At 43.0% G+C, this 17781-nt stretch overlaps 1 protein-coding gene across 1 annotated transcript in view; it reads left to right on the top strand.

Moving 5' to 3' along the window:
* Positions 1-17781, top strand: part of LOC119173986 (voltage-dependent calcium channel subunit alpha-2/delta-1-like) — a 152230-nt gene that overhangs the window by 111017 nt on the left and 23432 nt on the right. Inside the window, exons 2-9 of the mRNA XM_075894930.1 lie at positions 4926-5007; positions 5795-5908; positions 6344-6403; positions 10127-10262; positions 12593-12724; positions 16348-16408; positions 16814-16864; positions 17414-17513. Coding sequence (XP_075751045.1) covers positions 4926-5007; positions 5795-5908; positions 6344-6403; positions 10127-10262; positions 12593-12724; positions 16348-16408; positions 16814-16864; positions 17414-17513 — 736 coding nt within the window. The remainder of the gene's footprint in view (positions 1-4925; positions 5008-5794; positions 5909-6343; positions 6404-10126; positions 10263-12592; positions 12725-16347; positions 16409-16813; positions 16865-17413; positions 17514-17781) is intronic.

Genomic DNA, 17781 nt, shown 5'->3' with positions numbered 1-17781 from the left:
AAATTTCACTTTCCTTACTTTCTTTATTGCCATGAGGTGGAAGCTTGGGAAGGTACGGAAGGTGGCGGGTGAGAGGGTACGTGGTGCTTCTTCTAATCCCCCATCACGCGCTTTCGGCAGTCAGTTGATGGAGAACACAACGGTATAGCAGAGCAGATCGGCACTCGTACATGAAGCTAACACAACGTGAACGCACGTCATGAAAAATTCGAGTTAACCCCGAATTCCACGCCCTTTTCGCAATTGTACAGCTTCGTTACAAACTCTCTGACTTTCGTTTGTAGTGTAGCTCTGCCTGGTTGAAGCCAGTATACAACTTTTTTTTGCCTTCTTCGGTTCACCTGGCTTCGTTTAATTCCATTTTCACCATTCATCCAGCACAAAACACGACATGCATGTTCATTGGAAAACAGGTACACAGGCAACAGAACATCTAGAGATAAAAAAGAAACAAAAAAGAGAAGACAGGCGGCTGAAGTAAGAATAACTCTACATGAGAAAAGAAGGTTCCTAACGGCATGGATATGCACTAAGGACGAGAAAAAAATAGGGTTCAGAAACAAAAGACTTGTTCGACTTTTGGTAGAAATAGAAAAAAAAAATAAACGGACAACTTGGGGCTGCAGATCTTAGGAAGCTACCGAAGAGACAACGCAGAGGCAAGAATGGGCTCCTGTACCAAGGTGCTGTGAGTACGCGCACTCCACATACAGTGGCACGTTCGCAGTTTCTTGGTTTCAGCCAGAACTTTTTGTATTTCAGCAGCACGCGGTCTTGGCACAGGGTGCCATTTGCTCTTCGCAGCCGTTCACGTCTTCTGTTCGAGGCCCCATTCCAGGTTTCCCGGCGTTGCTGTTGGCAACGCGAGCTTGTAGGCTACGGGGACGGATGCGCGTTCACTGTTTGCGCTTCACATTAGCTGAATATCAAGAGCATACATGTGACTTTGTTTCTCCATCGTCACTTGTATTAGACGAAGACGTCACATTTTCGTACAATGTGAACTCGGCTGCTTATCCACTGGCTCGTCTGCTGCGCCTGTTTGTGATCGAAACACTTCGGGAGTGCAGCAGTCGGCGGCGATAAAATCAATTAGCGAGCGCTGCCACCAGCTCTCTCCGACGTGTGGCAGGCTTCTTGTGTGTACATGTGCACACCTTCAAGAGGCCAGACATCTTTCATTCTTCATTCGAGATTCTTTTCTTAATTCATTCAGCTATTATTTCGCTCTCTCTCACTACCTCCCCGCCTTTAGTTCTTGTAGTCATTTCTAACCTCTTTATCTTTATTTTTTTCTTTTAGCTTACATGAACGCGCAGAAAGTATATGCAAAATTCAAAGACACTCCACTATGTGAAGGTAGGTGACCAGCAAAGCTGAGAGGTGTGCACAGTGGCACCGTTGAAACTTTCACGTCATCACGTACAAATTATAACAAAAATATTTATCGCACCGTTTTTTTCAACTTGCTGGGTGAGTGCTGTCACACAGCCTGCGAAGACGTCACAGTCACGCTAAAGCGGGAACATTAATCTCTTCACTTCAATAAAAAAAAAGAGTTTGCTTTGTCCATGTAAGCAATTGCACTATGCAGTTGAGCGCAGATTGTCTACACTTGTTCTTTTTTATTTATCGTACAAAGTGTTGCTACCCTTCCGCGTGCTCCTACTACAATGAATAATAATAATAATAATAATAATAATAATAATAATAATAATAATAATAATAATAATAATAATAATAATAATAATAATAATAATAATAATAATAATATAATAATAATAATAATAATAATAATAATAATAATAATAATAATAATAATAATAATAATAATAATAATAATAATAGTGAACGAAAGCATCGAGATGTTGTATTGATGCACAAGTGCGCAATAATTTCTTGAATTTATTTGCATTTCAATAGAACAAATACACAAAAAAGTGCTTAGAAGAAAATTATAATCTCACGTTTGAAAGGTCAAAAAAGAGTTAGAGAGGGGGAGTAAAAACTGTTGCTGAATTAGTCAGATGCCCCTACTTGCGCTACCGGTCTCCTTGAAAGAGAATAGATACAACTGATTTATATACACTCCTATACTTTCCCCATCAGTTAGTGACTCATTGAATCTGGTCTTTGCTAAAAATTAAAAGAAAGAAAAGGAGAAGGCAGTGTTGAAAAGTATACCGTTCCTTTGAGTGCACCGCAGAAGCACACACGGGACTGGTAGGGCAGGTCAGAACACGCGTATTCCCTCTACTAAACAACGGAGGTGCCTGTCGGGTTAAGCGAATTGTCGAGCACGACTTCTGATAGGCTTATTGCATTATGGGGGATTCCCTCCGTACGCGCTTTAGTATGCCCGCAGAGTCTATCTTGAAGAACCTAGTGAGGGTTTGTCCTGTCTTGCTTAGTTTTTTTTTGTCGATCGATGAACACGAGGTTGGCGGTTCTATGGAAACAGGGAGCCCCGTAATAAATACGTAAACATGCCCCCTTTTCTGGGAACTGGTATCCTTCCAAATGGAGTATTCAGTTTGCGTTGCCCAATTCAACCAGACATTCAAATTAAGTCTTTTCTGTAAGTCTTCCATTTCCCCTACAAACTAAGAAATACCTAAGCAAATATTTAATCTCCCTCTCTCTCTATTGCCAGCCCACACGAAGTTGTTGAGCGCCGGGTCCCATTTAAGCACAGGGCATACTACTAGATACTAGATCTCACACTCTTTACGGAACTTCATTAGGCCCACGCAACCGCTGATTATGCAAGGTGTGAGTGTACGCTCGTAGAGCTAAGGACTTTGAAGTTTGTGAACATAAACTGAAGACAGACGTAGGTGCGCACTGTTTATGTTTCGTACTAAAGTAGAGAGAGAGAGAGAGAGAGAGAAATACGAAGGAAATACATGGAGTTAACTTGAATGAAACCTGTTTTTCACTCTACACTTGAGGAAGGGGAAAGCGGAGCAAAGAATAAAAATAACAGCTTTCAGAAATGTTCTAGGCTTGTTTGGCTACTATATATGCTGTGCAAAACAAGGCAGCTTGCGTATGATTATGATACTGCAAAGTATGGATTACGTCCAGTGTTCCCTCTTCTATGTATTTCATCTGTTACCTTTAAACGGACCATCATAGTAGTGAGCTGTATAGTTACGCAGCCCACGATACTCCTTGAAATATATGGTCTTCTTTGCGATATTTTTTGTCCACTCATGCACTGCAGGAAAGTGGGATCACCTGTTTTGTTATAATCTTTTAACGACGACAATGCAGTCTTACAGAAATATTTTCAATATATCCCATGTGCAAGAAAAAATATTAGTATCGCATATCTACTAAAAGATAGAACAATAGCACCGATTTGCGCGGCAAAGTTCTTTGCTCAAATAATGCAATGTTTTCACGTGTATATATATGTGCGAACGCAGAATGAGACGCTTACTTTACCCGTTGAATGAGATCAGCAAATATGGTAGGTCATTTTGTGAGCGACATCTTAAGCTAGTGCTACATAAACCACCGCTTACAACACCGCGGACAATGAAGAGAGAGAGAACGATAAAGGAAAAAAAGGGAGGTTAACAGGAAGAAGGCTTTGGTTTGCTATCCTGTGTTGCCCTCCTTGCAGCTACTGCTCGGGATGTCGCCTCATTCCTGCTGCACTGATTCCTACTGGGTCGCGGTCCACTTTAGGAGCTTCTCATAGAACGAGGCCGTGTCTTTCTGTCGAAAGTACTCGAAGCCATTCTGACGGAGCGCCATTCTGTCCACCACAAAACTACTGCTTACCCCGCACAGACAAATGGCCTCACCGAACGCTTCAACCACAATATCGGCGACATGCTGTCGTTGTATGTCATCACCAATCACACGAATTGGGCTGCTATATTTCTCTTCATCACCTACACCTACAATACCACCCCTCGGAGCACTACTGGTTTTTCGCCCTTTTTCTTACTGTACGGAAGACACCCATTGCACACCATCGACACGATACTCCCGTACACGCCGGATCCATTTTAGTGCGCGCCCATTTCGAATGCAGCCAGACTTGCTGAAGAGTGCCATGAGCTTGCCAAAAAATTTACGACGAATGAACAACAGTGGAAGAAGGATATTCGTGAAGGCTCGGCCATTTCTGAGCCCACGTTCCTCCTTGGAGCATCCGTATGGCTCTCGGTTCCTACTTCTGCAGCTGGCCTCTCATCAAAACTGCTGCCGAAATACCAAGGCTCCTATACAATGTCATCGAGCGAACATCTTCGGTCAACTACCTGATCGAACCAATCGAACAGTCATCGGACATGCGCTGTCGAGGGTGCGACATTGTTAACGTAGAGTGCCTGAAGGCCTACAACGATCCGCTGATAGTGACAAGCTGTTAGGTCACCGGCGGTTCTCTTTTAGTAACCTGGGTAAATGTAGCGAAGCCTTGCAACTTAGTAACGGAATTCACTGTCGAGGGCCTTCTAGTGTTTCATCTCGAAAGAGGACACCGCTCGCGCTGAGAGTCAGTGCCTTGCTGTGACAGTCATCATTACGTGCTATCGCTGATCCAGCTAATGAACGTCTTGACAAATGAAGCCAAGGCACGCATTGCCGGTAGAAGTAAAGTTACAACGATGCAGTTTTCAGGCGGTCAGTATGTTTGCGCTATTTGTGCTCAGCAATAAGCATGCACAGGAACCTCCAAGTTGGACACTAGCAAACCGGAGTTTTAACTTTACGCTGGTGCTCTCTCTTTCTCTTACCCTTCCCCCCCCCCAACCGCCTCCATCTTCGGCCTAACGTGTGGTGTCGATGTTGAAGAGCAGCATTTGAGAGGTTATTTATACGACTAGCAAGTTGCTCACCAGTGTGCACACATTGATACGTCCTGACAATGTTCTCATAAAGAACATTCAATTTACCTCATATTACAGGATATACCGATGGGCGAACGATCTGGATACGACCTTGGTGACGAGGTTAACTTCGATATCGGGCATCGAGACGCTACGAAATGTGAGTACAGTTTGCACGAGAATCTATCATCAGTCCATTTATCATGAGTTCACTGGAGGACCTTTAGGGGGAGCAATATGTGAAAGTAGTAAAGCACAGACGTATTCGCTTTTTTTTTAAAAATCACGCGATGTTTATCAAAGCAAAGCCGACGGTAAGAAAGCTTTTCCTAAATACAAGTAATAGCACTCGTATGACCTCACGCTAATACAGGTGCACTGATATGCGGAATAATAGGCAGTACTAAGCAAGCAGTCAATTACAACGTATGAAAAAATGATTTTACGAGTACCATGCAAGTTTTCATACTTGCGTATGATTTGAAGTGAACGCATCTCTTACACTTTTTTAAAGAAGATTCATAAGCTACATAGCTTTAGTGCCTTGAAGAAACGTAATAATTACAGTAGCACTAAAAGCGGCTTTTGAAAAGTGTTTCGGCGTTTCTGTTATACATTACAAAGAGTAAGTGTGAAGTGACAGACAATATTGTAAGTTCACAATGAATAAAAACAAAATGGTCATGAAGTTGTTAAGAATAATACTGGGTTTTACAGCGCACACGCTAGAAAGGCCTAAATAAAATATATGATGAGGAACAAGTTAACTTTAAAAACACCACCCCCCCCCCTAAAAGACGCAACCAGACTTCTCTGGCTAATCTTCTATTTCGAACTATAAGGAATTCAAGTACGAAAAGTTTCACTCACAATAGCATATTGTTTTCCTTTTTGAATACCAGCATTGCTCTTATATTGTAATTCTCCGCTTATTGTGGCGTATACAGAGCTACGAGAATGCCGACAAGTTGAGCCTTGTAGAAGTGAACGGCACGGAGCTGCTGCTGAAAATGACCTTGGAGATGGAGAAGAACTTGCAGCGAAAGAAGAACGCACTCAAGGTAAGAAGTTGCGAGAAATGCAGCAGTCAAGGATTAAACGTTGTCCACGAGCAAGTGAAAAAAAGTTACGCTCTTTAGAGCCCAAATATATTTATATAATACAGACAGTGTTTGAATACGTCTGCCTATACGATTGTAGTGATCGTGATAGCACGGTGTACATTTCAAAGAATGTTTATTACGTTTATTGTATTTTTTATATCACTGTGCTGACGCGATAATTAATAGCAATAGTTATTTAAGGTATTGATTAGGGCAAATTATATCAAGTATATAATTACTACGACTATCAGACGCATTTTGACCTTTCCTTTTTTACTCTACGTTATTTTCTTCGATAAAATATCTATTTAAACATTCGTTGGTTTAATTAGTGGTTTAGTTTTACGCCGTAAGCTTAACTGTACTTTCTTTCTCTGTTCCTATACATCGCAGCGTTTGGTGAAAAAGGCGGAGGAGGCAGTGGTGAAGCACAAATACGCGTCCGATCTCACGGTAAGTTAGCATAATGTTCACAAACATGTTTTCTTACCTAATGCATGTTGCTGTTGAGGAAAAATATGAAATTTCCAGTTTTGCCATTGAAAAATCTTGACAAACTGTGATTCTTTTAACTTATACGTAACCAGCGAGTCTAATGTCAATGGTTTATGAACCGACGCTCTCTGGGGCTTTTTCTTCCACATTATGGGCGCCGACTTTTGTCTGCTGCTTCGGTGTCTACTGCAGAATAGTAAAGTCCCAAGAATAGTAAAGTCCCTCCCATGCTATAGTTTGATCGCAATGTGACTGTACGGAACGTGTCACCGTACTGAATGCAGTGTAAGCTATAGCCTGATATGTTCTACGTTAATATGGCAGCACTAATGTCTGTTAGTAAAGAGAGAGAGAGAGAGAGTAGACGTGCTAGCAATTATCATCTAACCGCTAATCTGACCCCTGGCTAGATTGTCCCCCAATGGTGTTACGGCATTCGGTGTACTGAACAGCGGTGAAGATAGGCGCCTTTGTCTTTAATGTTCACAGGGTATAGAGCAGGTGACAAATAATGATTACGCATGTAATTTGCACTCACACTATTCATGGCATTCAGAGTTCCGAACACCAACCACATCCACATCGGTGAGCTCTAGGGAGGAGCTTCTGAAGAAACACCTCGGAGTTCTTTGTTTTTTCTTAGCTTGGCAGTGTAGCTCTCTTATCTTTATTCATAGTCATCTTATAAGGCTACAAGGCTGCGAAAAAAAAGATCAAATTGTGCGTAGAAAAAGTGGGCAACGGTTTAGAGTATACTAGGTACTTCGCTACGGGAGAGCGTAAGGCCATCCCGTGAGCCTCACACTTGATGAGGCCATGTTGATACACCAGTGACATTTTCTGCGTGAGCTTATATTACTAAGTAGAATGTTACGTTCGCTAGACGCCCATCGTTTCGTCGCTTGCAAAGAAGCATGCCCAGAAACCTATTGAAGTCGTTGCCGTAAGTATGACCTCGGTAGCGATTTGCGCGAAGTGAGCTGATACAAGAGCAAGAAACATCCCGCAATCGGTTGTTAATAATTACGAATCATGTAGAGGTGTAAACAATATCAGATAGAAAACAACTGCCTTTCGAAAAACATAGTGGTGAAACGTCTTTGGCAAGCGTAGAACTGTTCATAACACTAAGTGCTTAGTAAGCGGGAAAGTATCTCTGGCCACTCAATACGTCACATTTATATCGGTACATTACACGCAGTTGTTGCATAAAAACGAATTAGGCATTCCAGCTCATGTTGCTCATTATTAGCCGTGACACGCTGCGTAATATCAAAGAGACGAATCGAAGATCCTTACGTAACCAATGCAGATGTGACTCGAGAGCTGTCATTCAGCGATTCACTATGCGACCTATAGTCAGTGCCCCATCAGCATAGCTTTTCTTCCAGAAGCAAACTCACTCCCAAGAAAATAGCTCCCCACAAAGCAGCTCTTATCTTTCAACACACCAGGAGGAGGAGGAGGGGGAGGAGGAGGATTGAAGGAGGAAGGACAGGGAGGTCACACCAACTTACTCCAAAGGCAAGGACCTAGCGAGAGAAACGTGGGAGAACCTTGTTGCGAGTAGAGTACTTTCATCACGGATGCGCTCCTAGATGTCTATAAGCTAGCACACTTCAAAGGTAGTGTCTTCTTAAAGCTTCGCTTCCCCCCCCCCCCCCACCCTAAAAAAAGGAGTCATAGGTAGATGCCGTTTATCATATCCTTCCTGTGGCATGCGTGCTTCCGCTGAGAGGAACTCGATAGCGCGGGTCAACCTGCATCGGGCACCATATATATGCTCAGTTTTCTGTGGCCTCTTCTGTATCGGTTCTTTCGTCTTGCATGACCTTGGTTGTTGCAGCCTGCTGATTTCATTTATCCATATATATATTCTCCATCATAGTCTCTCTCGGCCATTCATCATGCATGGCGAGCCTCTTTGGTATCGACGCGAAGAGGACGGGGCTTTCAATTTCTTCGCGCATTTTCCTAGCAAATAAACAAAAGAAAGGGCGCAAAAAGAAAGAAAAGATGTGGCCAAAACCACGGGATCCAACGCAAGGGTTCTCGTTCACGCTGCTCGCCCGCAATACCGCCCCGGGCTGGCGTATGGTGCCGCCCGAACCAATGACCACCCGCGCAGTAAGAAGAGCAGACAAGAGCAGGCAGGCAGGCATTCGTAGGCGGCAGCCAAGATGTGGACGCTTATCGCCGGAGATGAAGGGGGAAGTCGGGAAAGTGCGTCTTCGCTTCGGGCCAAGCGGCCGAGTCCGCGATGACTTCCTGTCTCCTTCGACTCCCTTTGCTACGCGTCTTTTGCTCACTTCGCTCATCGTTAGTTGAACAGGCATCATCAGCAATCAAAGTAGTCAAACTGCTATACTGTTTGTTGGAGGCATTGTGATAAAGACGCTAGTGTTTGTTGGGATACTTCAACGCAGATATTTCGGTATGTTGTTCTATTTTTGCCTGGCACCAAGTTCAGCTATCAGAGCGAAAGTTTAATCTTTTGCTGAAGGACCACTCCTCTTTATCTCCTGGCTGCGTTTATACCAGTGAACATTGTCAACCAAAAAACTAATATTAAGCATATTTGGACAGAACATCAATACGGGAGCATCAGGCAGTATGTTACTTTATTTCTAAAATGCATAGATACGTAAATATAAAGATGGCAGTGCTTATTACGCGGCGTTGGCAATGCGGCGCTACGACCGAGAAAACGGGCATTTTCTACGCTTCACTAAAACTACACCGTGCTGCCACTTAGCAGTGGCTTTGCGTTGTAGAAAAGCCTCGTTTCTTCAAATTACTGCTACATAGCCTCCATATCTCGCGCAGCACCTACTCACCAATTTTCTTGCGCAGAACGTCAAATAAACGCTGTACTCTCTTTCTCTCTCTCTCTCTCTCCAAACAGACAACTGTCGGTTTTCGGCGACTTTTGCCAGCGACGCACGGAGATACGCCGCCAATTTTTATGAATAAACCACACTTTGTTGGTAAGGTAAAATGGTATGGCGTGAAATTGGTGAATAGGTGCCGACAAAAAGACTCCCCCCTCTCTACTGCGAAGTTATTAGCCCTGAAACAATACACAATAATAAGAAGACGAAGTGAAGATGCGGGGGTAACCGAGACAAACTTTGGCTAAATATCCGAAAACTTTCGAGGTTTTTCCTGTACGGAATAGAAACGATAGTGAGCGTAAAGCTTCGTGGGCTCTCACAATCTTTGATACCATCTGCCTGCGGTTCAGGTACGATAATCTGTGAAGTCCAGCTTCACTACTCTCTTTATATTGTTGTTAGTATATATATCGTGAAGACGGAGATAGAAGTAAACCTAAGGTGCAGCCAAAACAGCTGCCGAACACGCTAACTGCTAGGTGGAATGAAATGCTTCGTTTAGGCTTCAGTAAAGCTCTCGTTTCTGCGTTTCACTACGTACTAAGTTCTCCAAAACAGCTGCTTTCTTTGTTTCATGGAAATATAAAGCGCAAAAAAGAGGTACGCAAGAAAGCCCCTAAAAACGTCGGCGGTCAGTCGACGAATTCCATCTTTTCTCGAAGTGTTCCATCCTTTCTTGAAGGACTTACGGACCTTTGACTCTAAGCTCTAAATCATGAGCGGTATGCAAAGACAATGAGGTTTGTCGTCAAGTGTCGTAACCTGCACATTGTTCTGCCCCGCTCAGCGGGACGAGGTGGGCGCCGTCCTGATGAAAGAACTCACGGAAAGCGACGGCACGCTTCGCTACAGCGAAAAATTCCACCGCTTCGTGAACGAGACGTTTTCCGGCGTACACGTCCCGCTGGAGATCTTCGACGAAGGTGAGTCTCCCTCAACTTCAGTCAATTAATTAAATAATTAATAAGGTACATCTGTAATCGTTGGTTATAGACAGGCTGGCTGATCATAAAATCGTCATCAATGAGATATTTTTGTTGGATATCTACGTATCAATACGAACCGCTAGGAAGTAGGTGGTAGTAGTGGCATTTTAGGTGATGTTACAGCATACAGGCAAGATTAGCCTGGCCCAATACATGGCCGGCAGTTGTGTTATTGTGTAGTGTTTATGGGTTGAGCAGTTGCGATAACGAATTATCACAGTGTAATGATGTATTACATGTGTGGCGCACATGGTCGCCGCGATTTAGCCCGCAAGAACGATACGATTAGTAATCAGTATGTTGGGAAAAACATTTAGGTTTCTCTTCACAGCACATCATCTCCACTAAATTAAGATAAATGCAGGAACGAGCCAACCATGGCCCGAGCTCCCTTATCGACGAAACCTTGTGAAGCTCAAAGTTGTCTATTGGGCATGCGGCCTTCTTTGGGGTATGATGCCAAACATAGATGGCGTCTCGATTGCAGAGCTGCATCTTGAAATAAATTTTCGAAGCCACGTGACTACGTAAGCCCCAGCTGCACAATGACGTATCTCGCGTGCCGGCATCGTCCAGTGTGGCACACTTTCAACGAGGATGCCAAAAGTAACAAAAAATATAATGAAATGCAAGACAATTTAGGAACTGGGTGCTATTTACCATTATTTCAGGTGAAACTGACTAACTTGAGTGGTTGGTTACTATTGTCCGAAGACAAATTATGATAAATCTGAAAACGACTGAAGTTTAAACCCATGATCAATAAATATAAAACTATTATCATCAGCTTGCAGATAATGATCAAGACTCTCACGAAATGATCAGTGGATGTTCCACATATTACGACTACACGTATATTGGAATATTTTCCAGGAAAAGACGGAAACGCTGTAGGTTACCACGTGGTCAATAAAAGAAATGAACGTTCTGTCGGTAGCTAAGTTTACTGGATTTGTGGGCAGTGTTGTGACTTGGCGCTAGTTTCTTGCCCTGGCTACGCCCGTACTATTACGCAATGCGGGAAAGAATATCCAATATAGACAAAAATAAAAGAGCATTAGGCAATGCTTGCGTGACAACACACGTGGTTCAAACTACAGCGCTTCGTGAGGCTTATAGCGTATGCCAAGGTGGGAACGTAACAGATTCCTTCGAAAATTTCACTCGGCTCTCTCTGTGGTACAGTGAACGTCACAGCGTGCAGCAGTTTAAGATATTGATTTTTTGAGACATTGATCTTTTGCAACAGGGGTAGCTGCCTACTGCTTCTGTCATTTATACGAAACATACAAAAAAAGTTCAGCCACGTGTCTAATATATCTGGAGATAGCGGTGAAAATAGATCATTACACGATCTTTTCATCGAGTGAATACGCCAATGAAAGTACCAGACGTTTATGCTTTATGCCTTAGCAGGACGGCGTCTCGTTATTTGCATCCTATTTGCGCAATGTGTTTCTTCACAGCGTATACCTTTCCACGTAAACGTTACCGTTCTCGTTTTTATTTTATTTTATGCGACCGTCAATAATGGGCGTAACACAGAAAGGCTTTCGTTCGTAAATGCTCTTTTTTCATTAGTCAACAATCGGCAATAATGACATGTCCATGTCTTGGTTGGGCAATGCGTATCTGCTCTAACGCACTACTCTATACCGCAAAAGGTCCTTTTAGAGAATGCGTTTGCGGAAGGAGAGCTAATGTCTTTGTCAATCTAACGAACGAAATGTATTGATTATGTTTTTCAATTTTCAGCAGACTCATGGAGGCTTTTAATCTAATTTCATCAGGTAAAACGAAGTGGCATACATCACACACTGCGTTTCTTTTTTTCATTCACAATAATGAAACAGTCACGAAAACGCTCAGACTGCCCCTCGTGAATCACACCGTACATGACCTACATATCATGACTTAACGTTATGACTTGTCCGCTATGTTTGTCACTGAGACATGTCCCACCATGCCAATTTTAGTATGCATTTGGTTTATAAAACAGCCATGAAAGCGAAAATTTGTAGATAGATAGATAGATAGATAGATAGATAGATAGATAGATAGATAGATAGATAGATAGATAGATAGATAGATAGATAGATAGATAGATAGATAGATAGGTAGATAGATAGATAGATAGATAGATGTGCGATTGCCGCTGTGGTGCTTCGGAAGTTCATTTTAGTGTTCTAGCTGATGGGTTGACCAGGCAAGGAAAATTGTGCGTCAGGGTTGGGCGATTGAGCCAGACTTTGTTTTCTTACTTGCAGACCCAGAGGTACTGAACGGACTCAAGTGGTCGCAGGCCTTGGACGCAGCCTTTCGACAGAATGCCGAGAAGGACCCGGATCTCCTGTGGCAGTACTTTGGAAGCAAAGTGGGATACATGCGGATGTTCCCAGGTACGTGATAAGAACGTCTGTACAGTGCGACTTATGCAGGTTGAAAGGGTCCCATAAAAAACCGCATCAGAGAACCAATGCGAAATTCAAGTGTTTCGTTTCGAAACTCAATACAAACCTAGGTATGGAGGCTGAATACAAAAACAGAGCTTATCCTTTTGTAGACTGGTACTATTCCATCTTTAGGAAGGAATCTGCAAACAACACGCCCGAAAGATGTGAAAAGTAAAGGAAATGACCTGACTTCTGAACGACGTTCGTGCGACAGAGTTAAAAGAGAAGTAGTAAGCATACACGCCCGATTATTTATGCAGTGCAGACTTAAGAAACCAAAATACGTGTTTACTTCACTTGTCTTCCAGCTCTGTATTTTTATACTGGTTCTTAAAAAATGGGAATGAGTGACGCTATCTTACCTAAAATCACCAAAATCATGGCTCAACGTCATATTCATCAACTTATGGTAGCTGTATATACCTAGAAATCCCTATAAGAATGCCGTGTGGGAGACTCAGCGGGGGACGAGTTAGACCTCTCAATAATATTTTGATATCCGCCGTGGTGGTCGAGTGATTATGGGGCTCGAAAGCTGAGCCTCAGGTCGCGGAGTCGAACGCCGGCCACGGCGGCCACAATTTCGATAGATGTGAAAATGATTAAGGTCAACGTACTTAGATTTAAGCGAATGTTAAAGGATCACAGCTGGTCAAAATTTCCGGAGTCCTTCCCTGCGGCTTCTCTCATAAACATACGATGGTTTTGAAGAGTTAAATCATGACAAGTATTGTTATAATATCTTTATTTTTTGCTAAGCTTACCTTTCCGGCGCAACAAAGGTCAGATAAAGCTCACGCGCTTTGGACTTCGTGCTACAAATGGGTCAAGTGCGCCACCATGCTTGCATCAGGTATACAATATGCCAGGAACAACCACGACCCCGTAATGGCAGAGAGGGGCTACATTATCGCTTTGAAGTGCGTCGGAAATAGGCGGTGCCTTTTTTCCCCACTAAGTAAAAAATGAAAGAAAGGAAGAAAGAGAGAAAGAAAAGAAAGAAAGAAATAAAATGAAAAGGATCGTGATATTGTCGTTGTCTCTGCTGCTGCACTGATAGTGGCGACGGCACCTCTGCTACATGCCTGTGTGGCCACAACAACTTTTCTTTGTGTGGCTTTGCCGAGCGTGGAGAAAGGTCGGCCGCCAAAAGTAGTCGTGTGGCGGCCTGGTTTCCAATCGAAGCTCGTCGGCGGCCGGCACAGCCGAGTACCGTGTCGGCCTGATCGATTTTGTCTCTGGAGCAAAGCTGCACGAAGGGAGGAGGAAGGAAAATCAGCTTTGACTCAGAAGTTTCTTGCCCTTTCAGTCTCTCCCTTTCGTACAAAGCGAAGGCTAAACCTTTGCTGTAGGCTCAGGTGAAAGCAACGTGAGAACAGCACAATGCAGTGGTAAAAAAGTACCTGGAAGTCATCATGCTCAGGCGCCAATGCTTCGGATCCTCGTGAAGGGACGTGCAAGTAAAGTGAAATACATGAACAAAGGGCGTTATTTTTTTTGTTACTATTTCTGCAAGTAAACATGCGTCGAGGCATGTTCTCTTGAAAAGTTTTCAAAATTCTACTTTTAATGTATGGAAAGGAAATTGATGGCGGTCAATACATGGGCAGGCAATCCCAAAATCCAGACAGTGCTACACAGACGCAAAAAAAAAGAACTGAATTGAACCCCAAAATCTCGTTCTTCTTATACACCTTTCAGGTCCATGCAACGTTGCGGCCACACTTTTCTCTTCCTCTACCCCCCATCCACTGATTTTCAAATCAATAACCTATAACACGGCCATTGAGGTGCAAAGAAAGAGATGTAAGTGTTTACGGGGAAAAATTGACAAAGTAAAGTAGCTCAATGTGCAACAAGGTCCGCTTCGAAAATCAGAATTTTTTCCTCAACTTTCCTGTTGAACACTCGGAATGGTTTTTCGAAAGAGGGGAGGGGGTATGTATGTTTCTGCGTGCGTTTGTATGGGCCCGTGCGTATTACCACGTGCCATGCCGTTCTGCGCAGCTGCCACTATAGAGCGACAGCCGTCGCGTCATTTAGATAGGCTAGAGCGGACTGCGATTAACTTCCGATGGGCCCATCGTATCAGACAGTGCAGTATCTGATGATAGATGTGCGCATGTTCTGTGTTGTCTTCTCGGCGCTTAAATAACTGGCAGCGCGTAAGCTGTGGGTTGTTCTTTGGTGGAACGGCAGCTGTGCGTGGGCACGCCACTCCGATCCTGTTAGTGTTCCTTTTGTGTCCTAAGCGAGAGGCACATGTACGCCTCCTTACTAATAAACCTTGTCTGCCGCACCCTCGTCTTCTGTGGCTTCTAGTGACGACGACGCACGTGACACGTGACGCGTATATTCACGTGAGAAACTGAAAAATTTCTAGTGGTGTTGGCATCTTCCACCCACACCCTCTTTCCTTGGCTATGCCAATATTATGCCTGCCATATTTCATAATGCCACCGATTAGGTGCAGAGGCGTTGCAGCTGATAGTCGTGTATCAGACAGCATACGAAGCAGTCGAAATAACTCGTTAGTCAATATTCCGCAGCATCGCGATTGCATTCGAACAAGCAAAAAATAAAGACCGTAAAGTGGTGGTGGGATAGGTATGCAATAAACAACAGCAACAAGAACAAAAGAAGTCAGGGAAAGATGAGTGTGAGAACGTTACAAAAGACATCTTTGGCACCCCGAAAATGGCCGACGGATCGGCTCCTACGGGGCGCGTTAATGCTCTCTTCCATCATCAGTCTCCTCCGTAGTTCGGCGGTGCTTTGTTTCATAGAGTAGAACCACCAAGATGCCGCCGAAGAAAGTGCGCACGCATGGAGAGCCACCAACGAAAGCGGCGTGTGTAGTCTTTCCAGCATCGACGTTGGTCAGAACTCGTGTGACACTATGCGATTCAGAAAACGAATTTCAGGCTTGCTTCATTTTCGACACACCGTACCACTATCGAGATGTTAATTCAGTTCCAGTTTTAGTCATTCCGTGCAGAAAAGTCGCGTGGAAAAGAAGGGATTTGATTGTATTGTTGCTTCCGATGTAGGTTCCTTACGTAAATGTCGACGGTCATGATAGAAAGAGGCATGTTATCTCTTGAAATAATAAAATATGACGTTAGAGGATCCTAAAAAGAGTTAGATAAGAAGTCGTAAAGTTCATTCATTTCATTGTCATATCATTCGTCAGACTTGTAGTCAAAAGAATAAAGTAAAAATGAAAAAGAAACAGCTCATGACTGATGTGTGAGAAATTTGGAAAGCGAGACGCTCGGGATATGTTTAAACAGGCGTGAGACAGTGATGCATCAGGACAGTGAACTGGGCGAGTTTGTTTGCTTTAGGCTGTCCATCCTTTCTGGTCCTCGTTTTCGTCGCGCTAGTATCCGTTAAAGATTTGACACTGTGATGTTTGCCGTTTCACATGCTGATTACTGTTTCAACCCACGTAAGATTATGTTTACCTGTTTAATAAATTTTGCACGACGACAATAATGGCCAGACGTGAGTTGCGACTAACTACGACAATAATAGTTGTTTTTCTACCGCTCTTTCCTGCATTTCAGCAAATCGTTGGAAGGTCGCCCCTGGAAAGCCCGACCTGTTCGACGTCCGAATGAGACCTTGGCAAGTAAACTTGAATTCAACGCTGGAATAGTTATGATCCATTTATAGTAAAAAAATCTGAGTTAGCCGGTAAATATTCATTCTAAAAGACAGGACGTTTAAGAAATTAACCAAGAAAGATGGTGTCCAGACTTCCTTGTTCTGTCCCTGTTTGCACGTCTTGTCTTTCCGAATGAATAATGGTTAGTGTTGTATGGATGCCCCTATTGGCGCGCATTCCAGCTGACTGAGTGAGCATCTGGTTACCGTTCACGGGGCTGTAGCTAATGACGAAATGAGGTACATCTGTCTCTTAAATATGCATAGCTTAACGTTAAAGAATGAGAACTGATTACATGTGTGTATTTAAAAGCACCCGACTTCTATATCGACCAAAATTTCATTCAATACATTTGTGTTTTGTAGGTTTATAGATGGTTCCAGTTCACCGAAGGATGTCATCGTATTGATGGACACGTAAGTTATTCTACGCATATTTGTTGCAAAATTAACTGACATAATGACAAAATGTAAGGATATGTATTTTTTTAGAGCTAAGGCGATGTGTACTATCAATCTCTCAGCTTAGAACATTGTCTCGATGTAATGTTACCACTTGAATAATAACCTTCAACACTCGACATGCAAAATGTGGTCATAAAAATTAAGGAACATTGCTGCGGCTTGACTAAGTTATAGCGTTCTGTTCTATTAACCAAAGCTTTCTATAGTATGAATTCGGGGAATAAAGGATCGCGACTGGTCAGTCAGTCATTTATAAATTCTTTAGTCACCCTGCAGCTTCAAACATTGCTGCTTAATGCTGTCAGATTCAAAAATCAGGTTTTAGAAAAATATTAGCACGAAAACAAAACTATAGAGTCTAAGCCAGAAATAAACTTTGTCATGTCCACGACAATTCAATAGAAAATATAAATAGTGATCTGACAAAGAACTATTGGGGCTTGCCACTTCTGTGAAGGGCGTGATGAGAGGTATTTATTCTGCTTCTTCCCGCGTTTCCAGGAGTGGAAGCATGCACGGGCCGTCCATGGAAATCATGAAGTTGTCTGTGAAGTCACTGTTGAAGACTTTTGAGGAAAATGATTTCGTCAACGTGGCTTCGGTATGATTCACCGCTTTCATTTCGCGTGCACAAGTGCAAATCAGCGAATAAGGCTCACCCGTAGAGTTGAAATATAATTTCTACAACCACCTACATTTTAGTCCGAGTACAGGTTAATATCTCTCAATGTACACTGGCTACTGTGCACTTAATCTAGGTATGTTGCAGTTTCATAAAAATATAAAAATTAGGGCATTAGGCTGTTTTTCACCGTATGTTTCAATATGTATACTTTTGTTGTAAATATATGAACACGGTGATAAACGAA

Source organism: Rhipicephalus microplus, chromosome 5 (assembly GCF_043290135.1).
Source record: "Rhipicephalus microplus isolate Deutch F79 chromosome 5, USDA_Rmic, whole genome shotgun sequence".
Lineage (NCBI taxonomy): Eukaryota > Metazoa > Arthropoda > Arachnida > Ixodida > Ixodidae > Rhipicephalus > Rhipicephalus microplus.
Note: the sequence above shows the minus strand (reverse complement) of the source record. Positions and strands in the feature narration are given on the sequence as shown.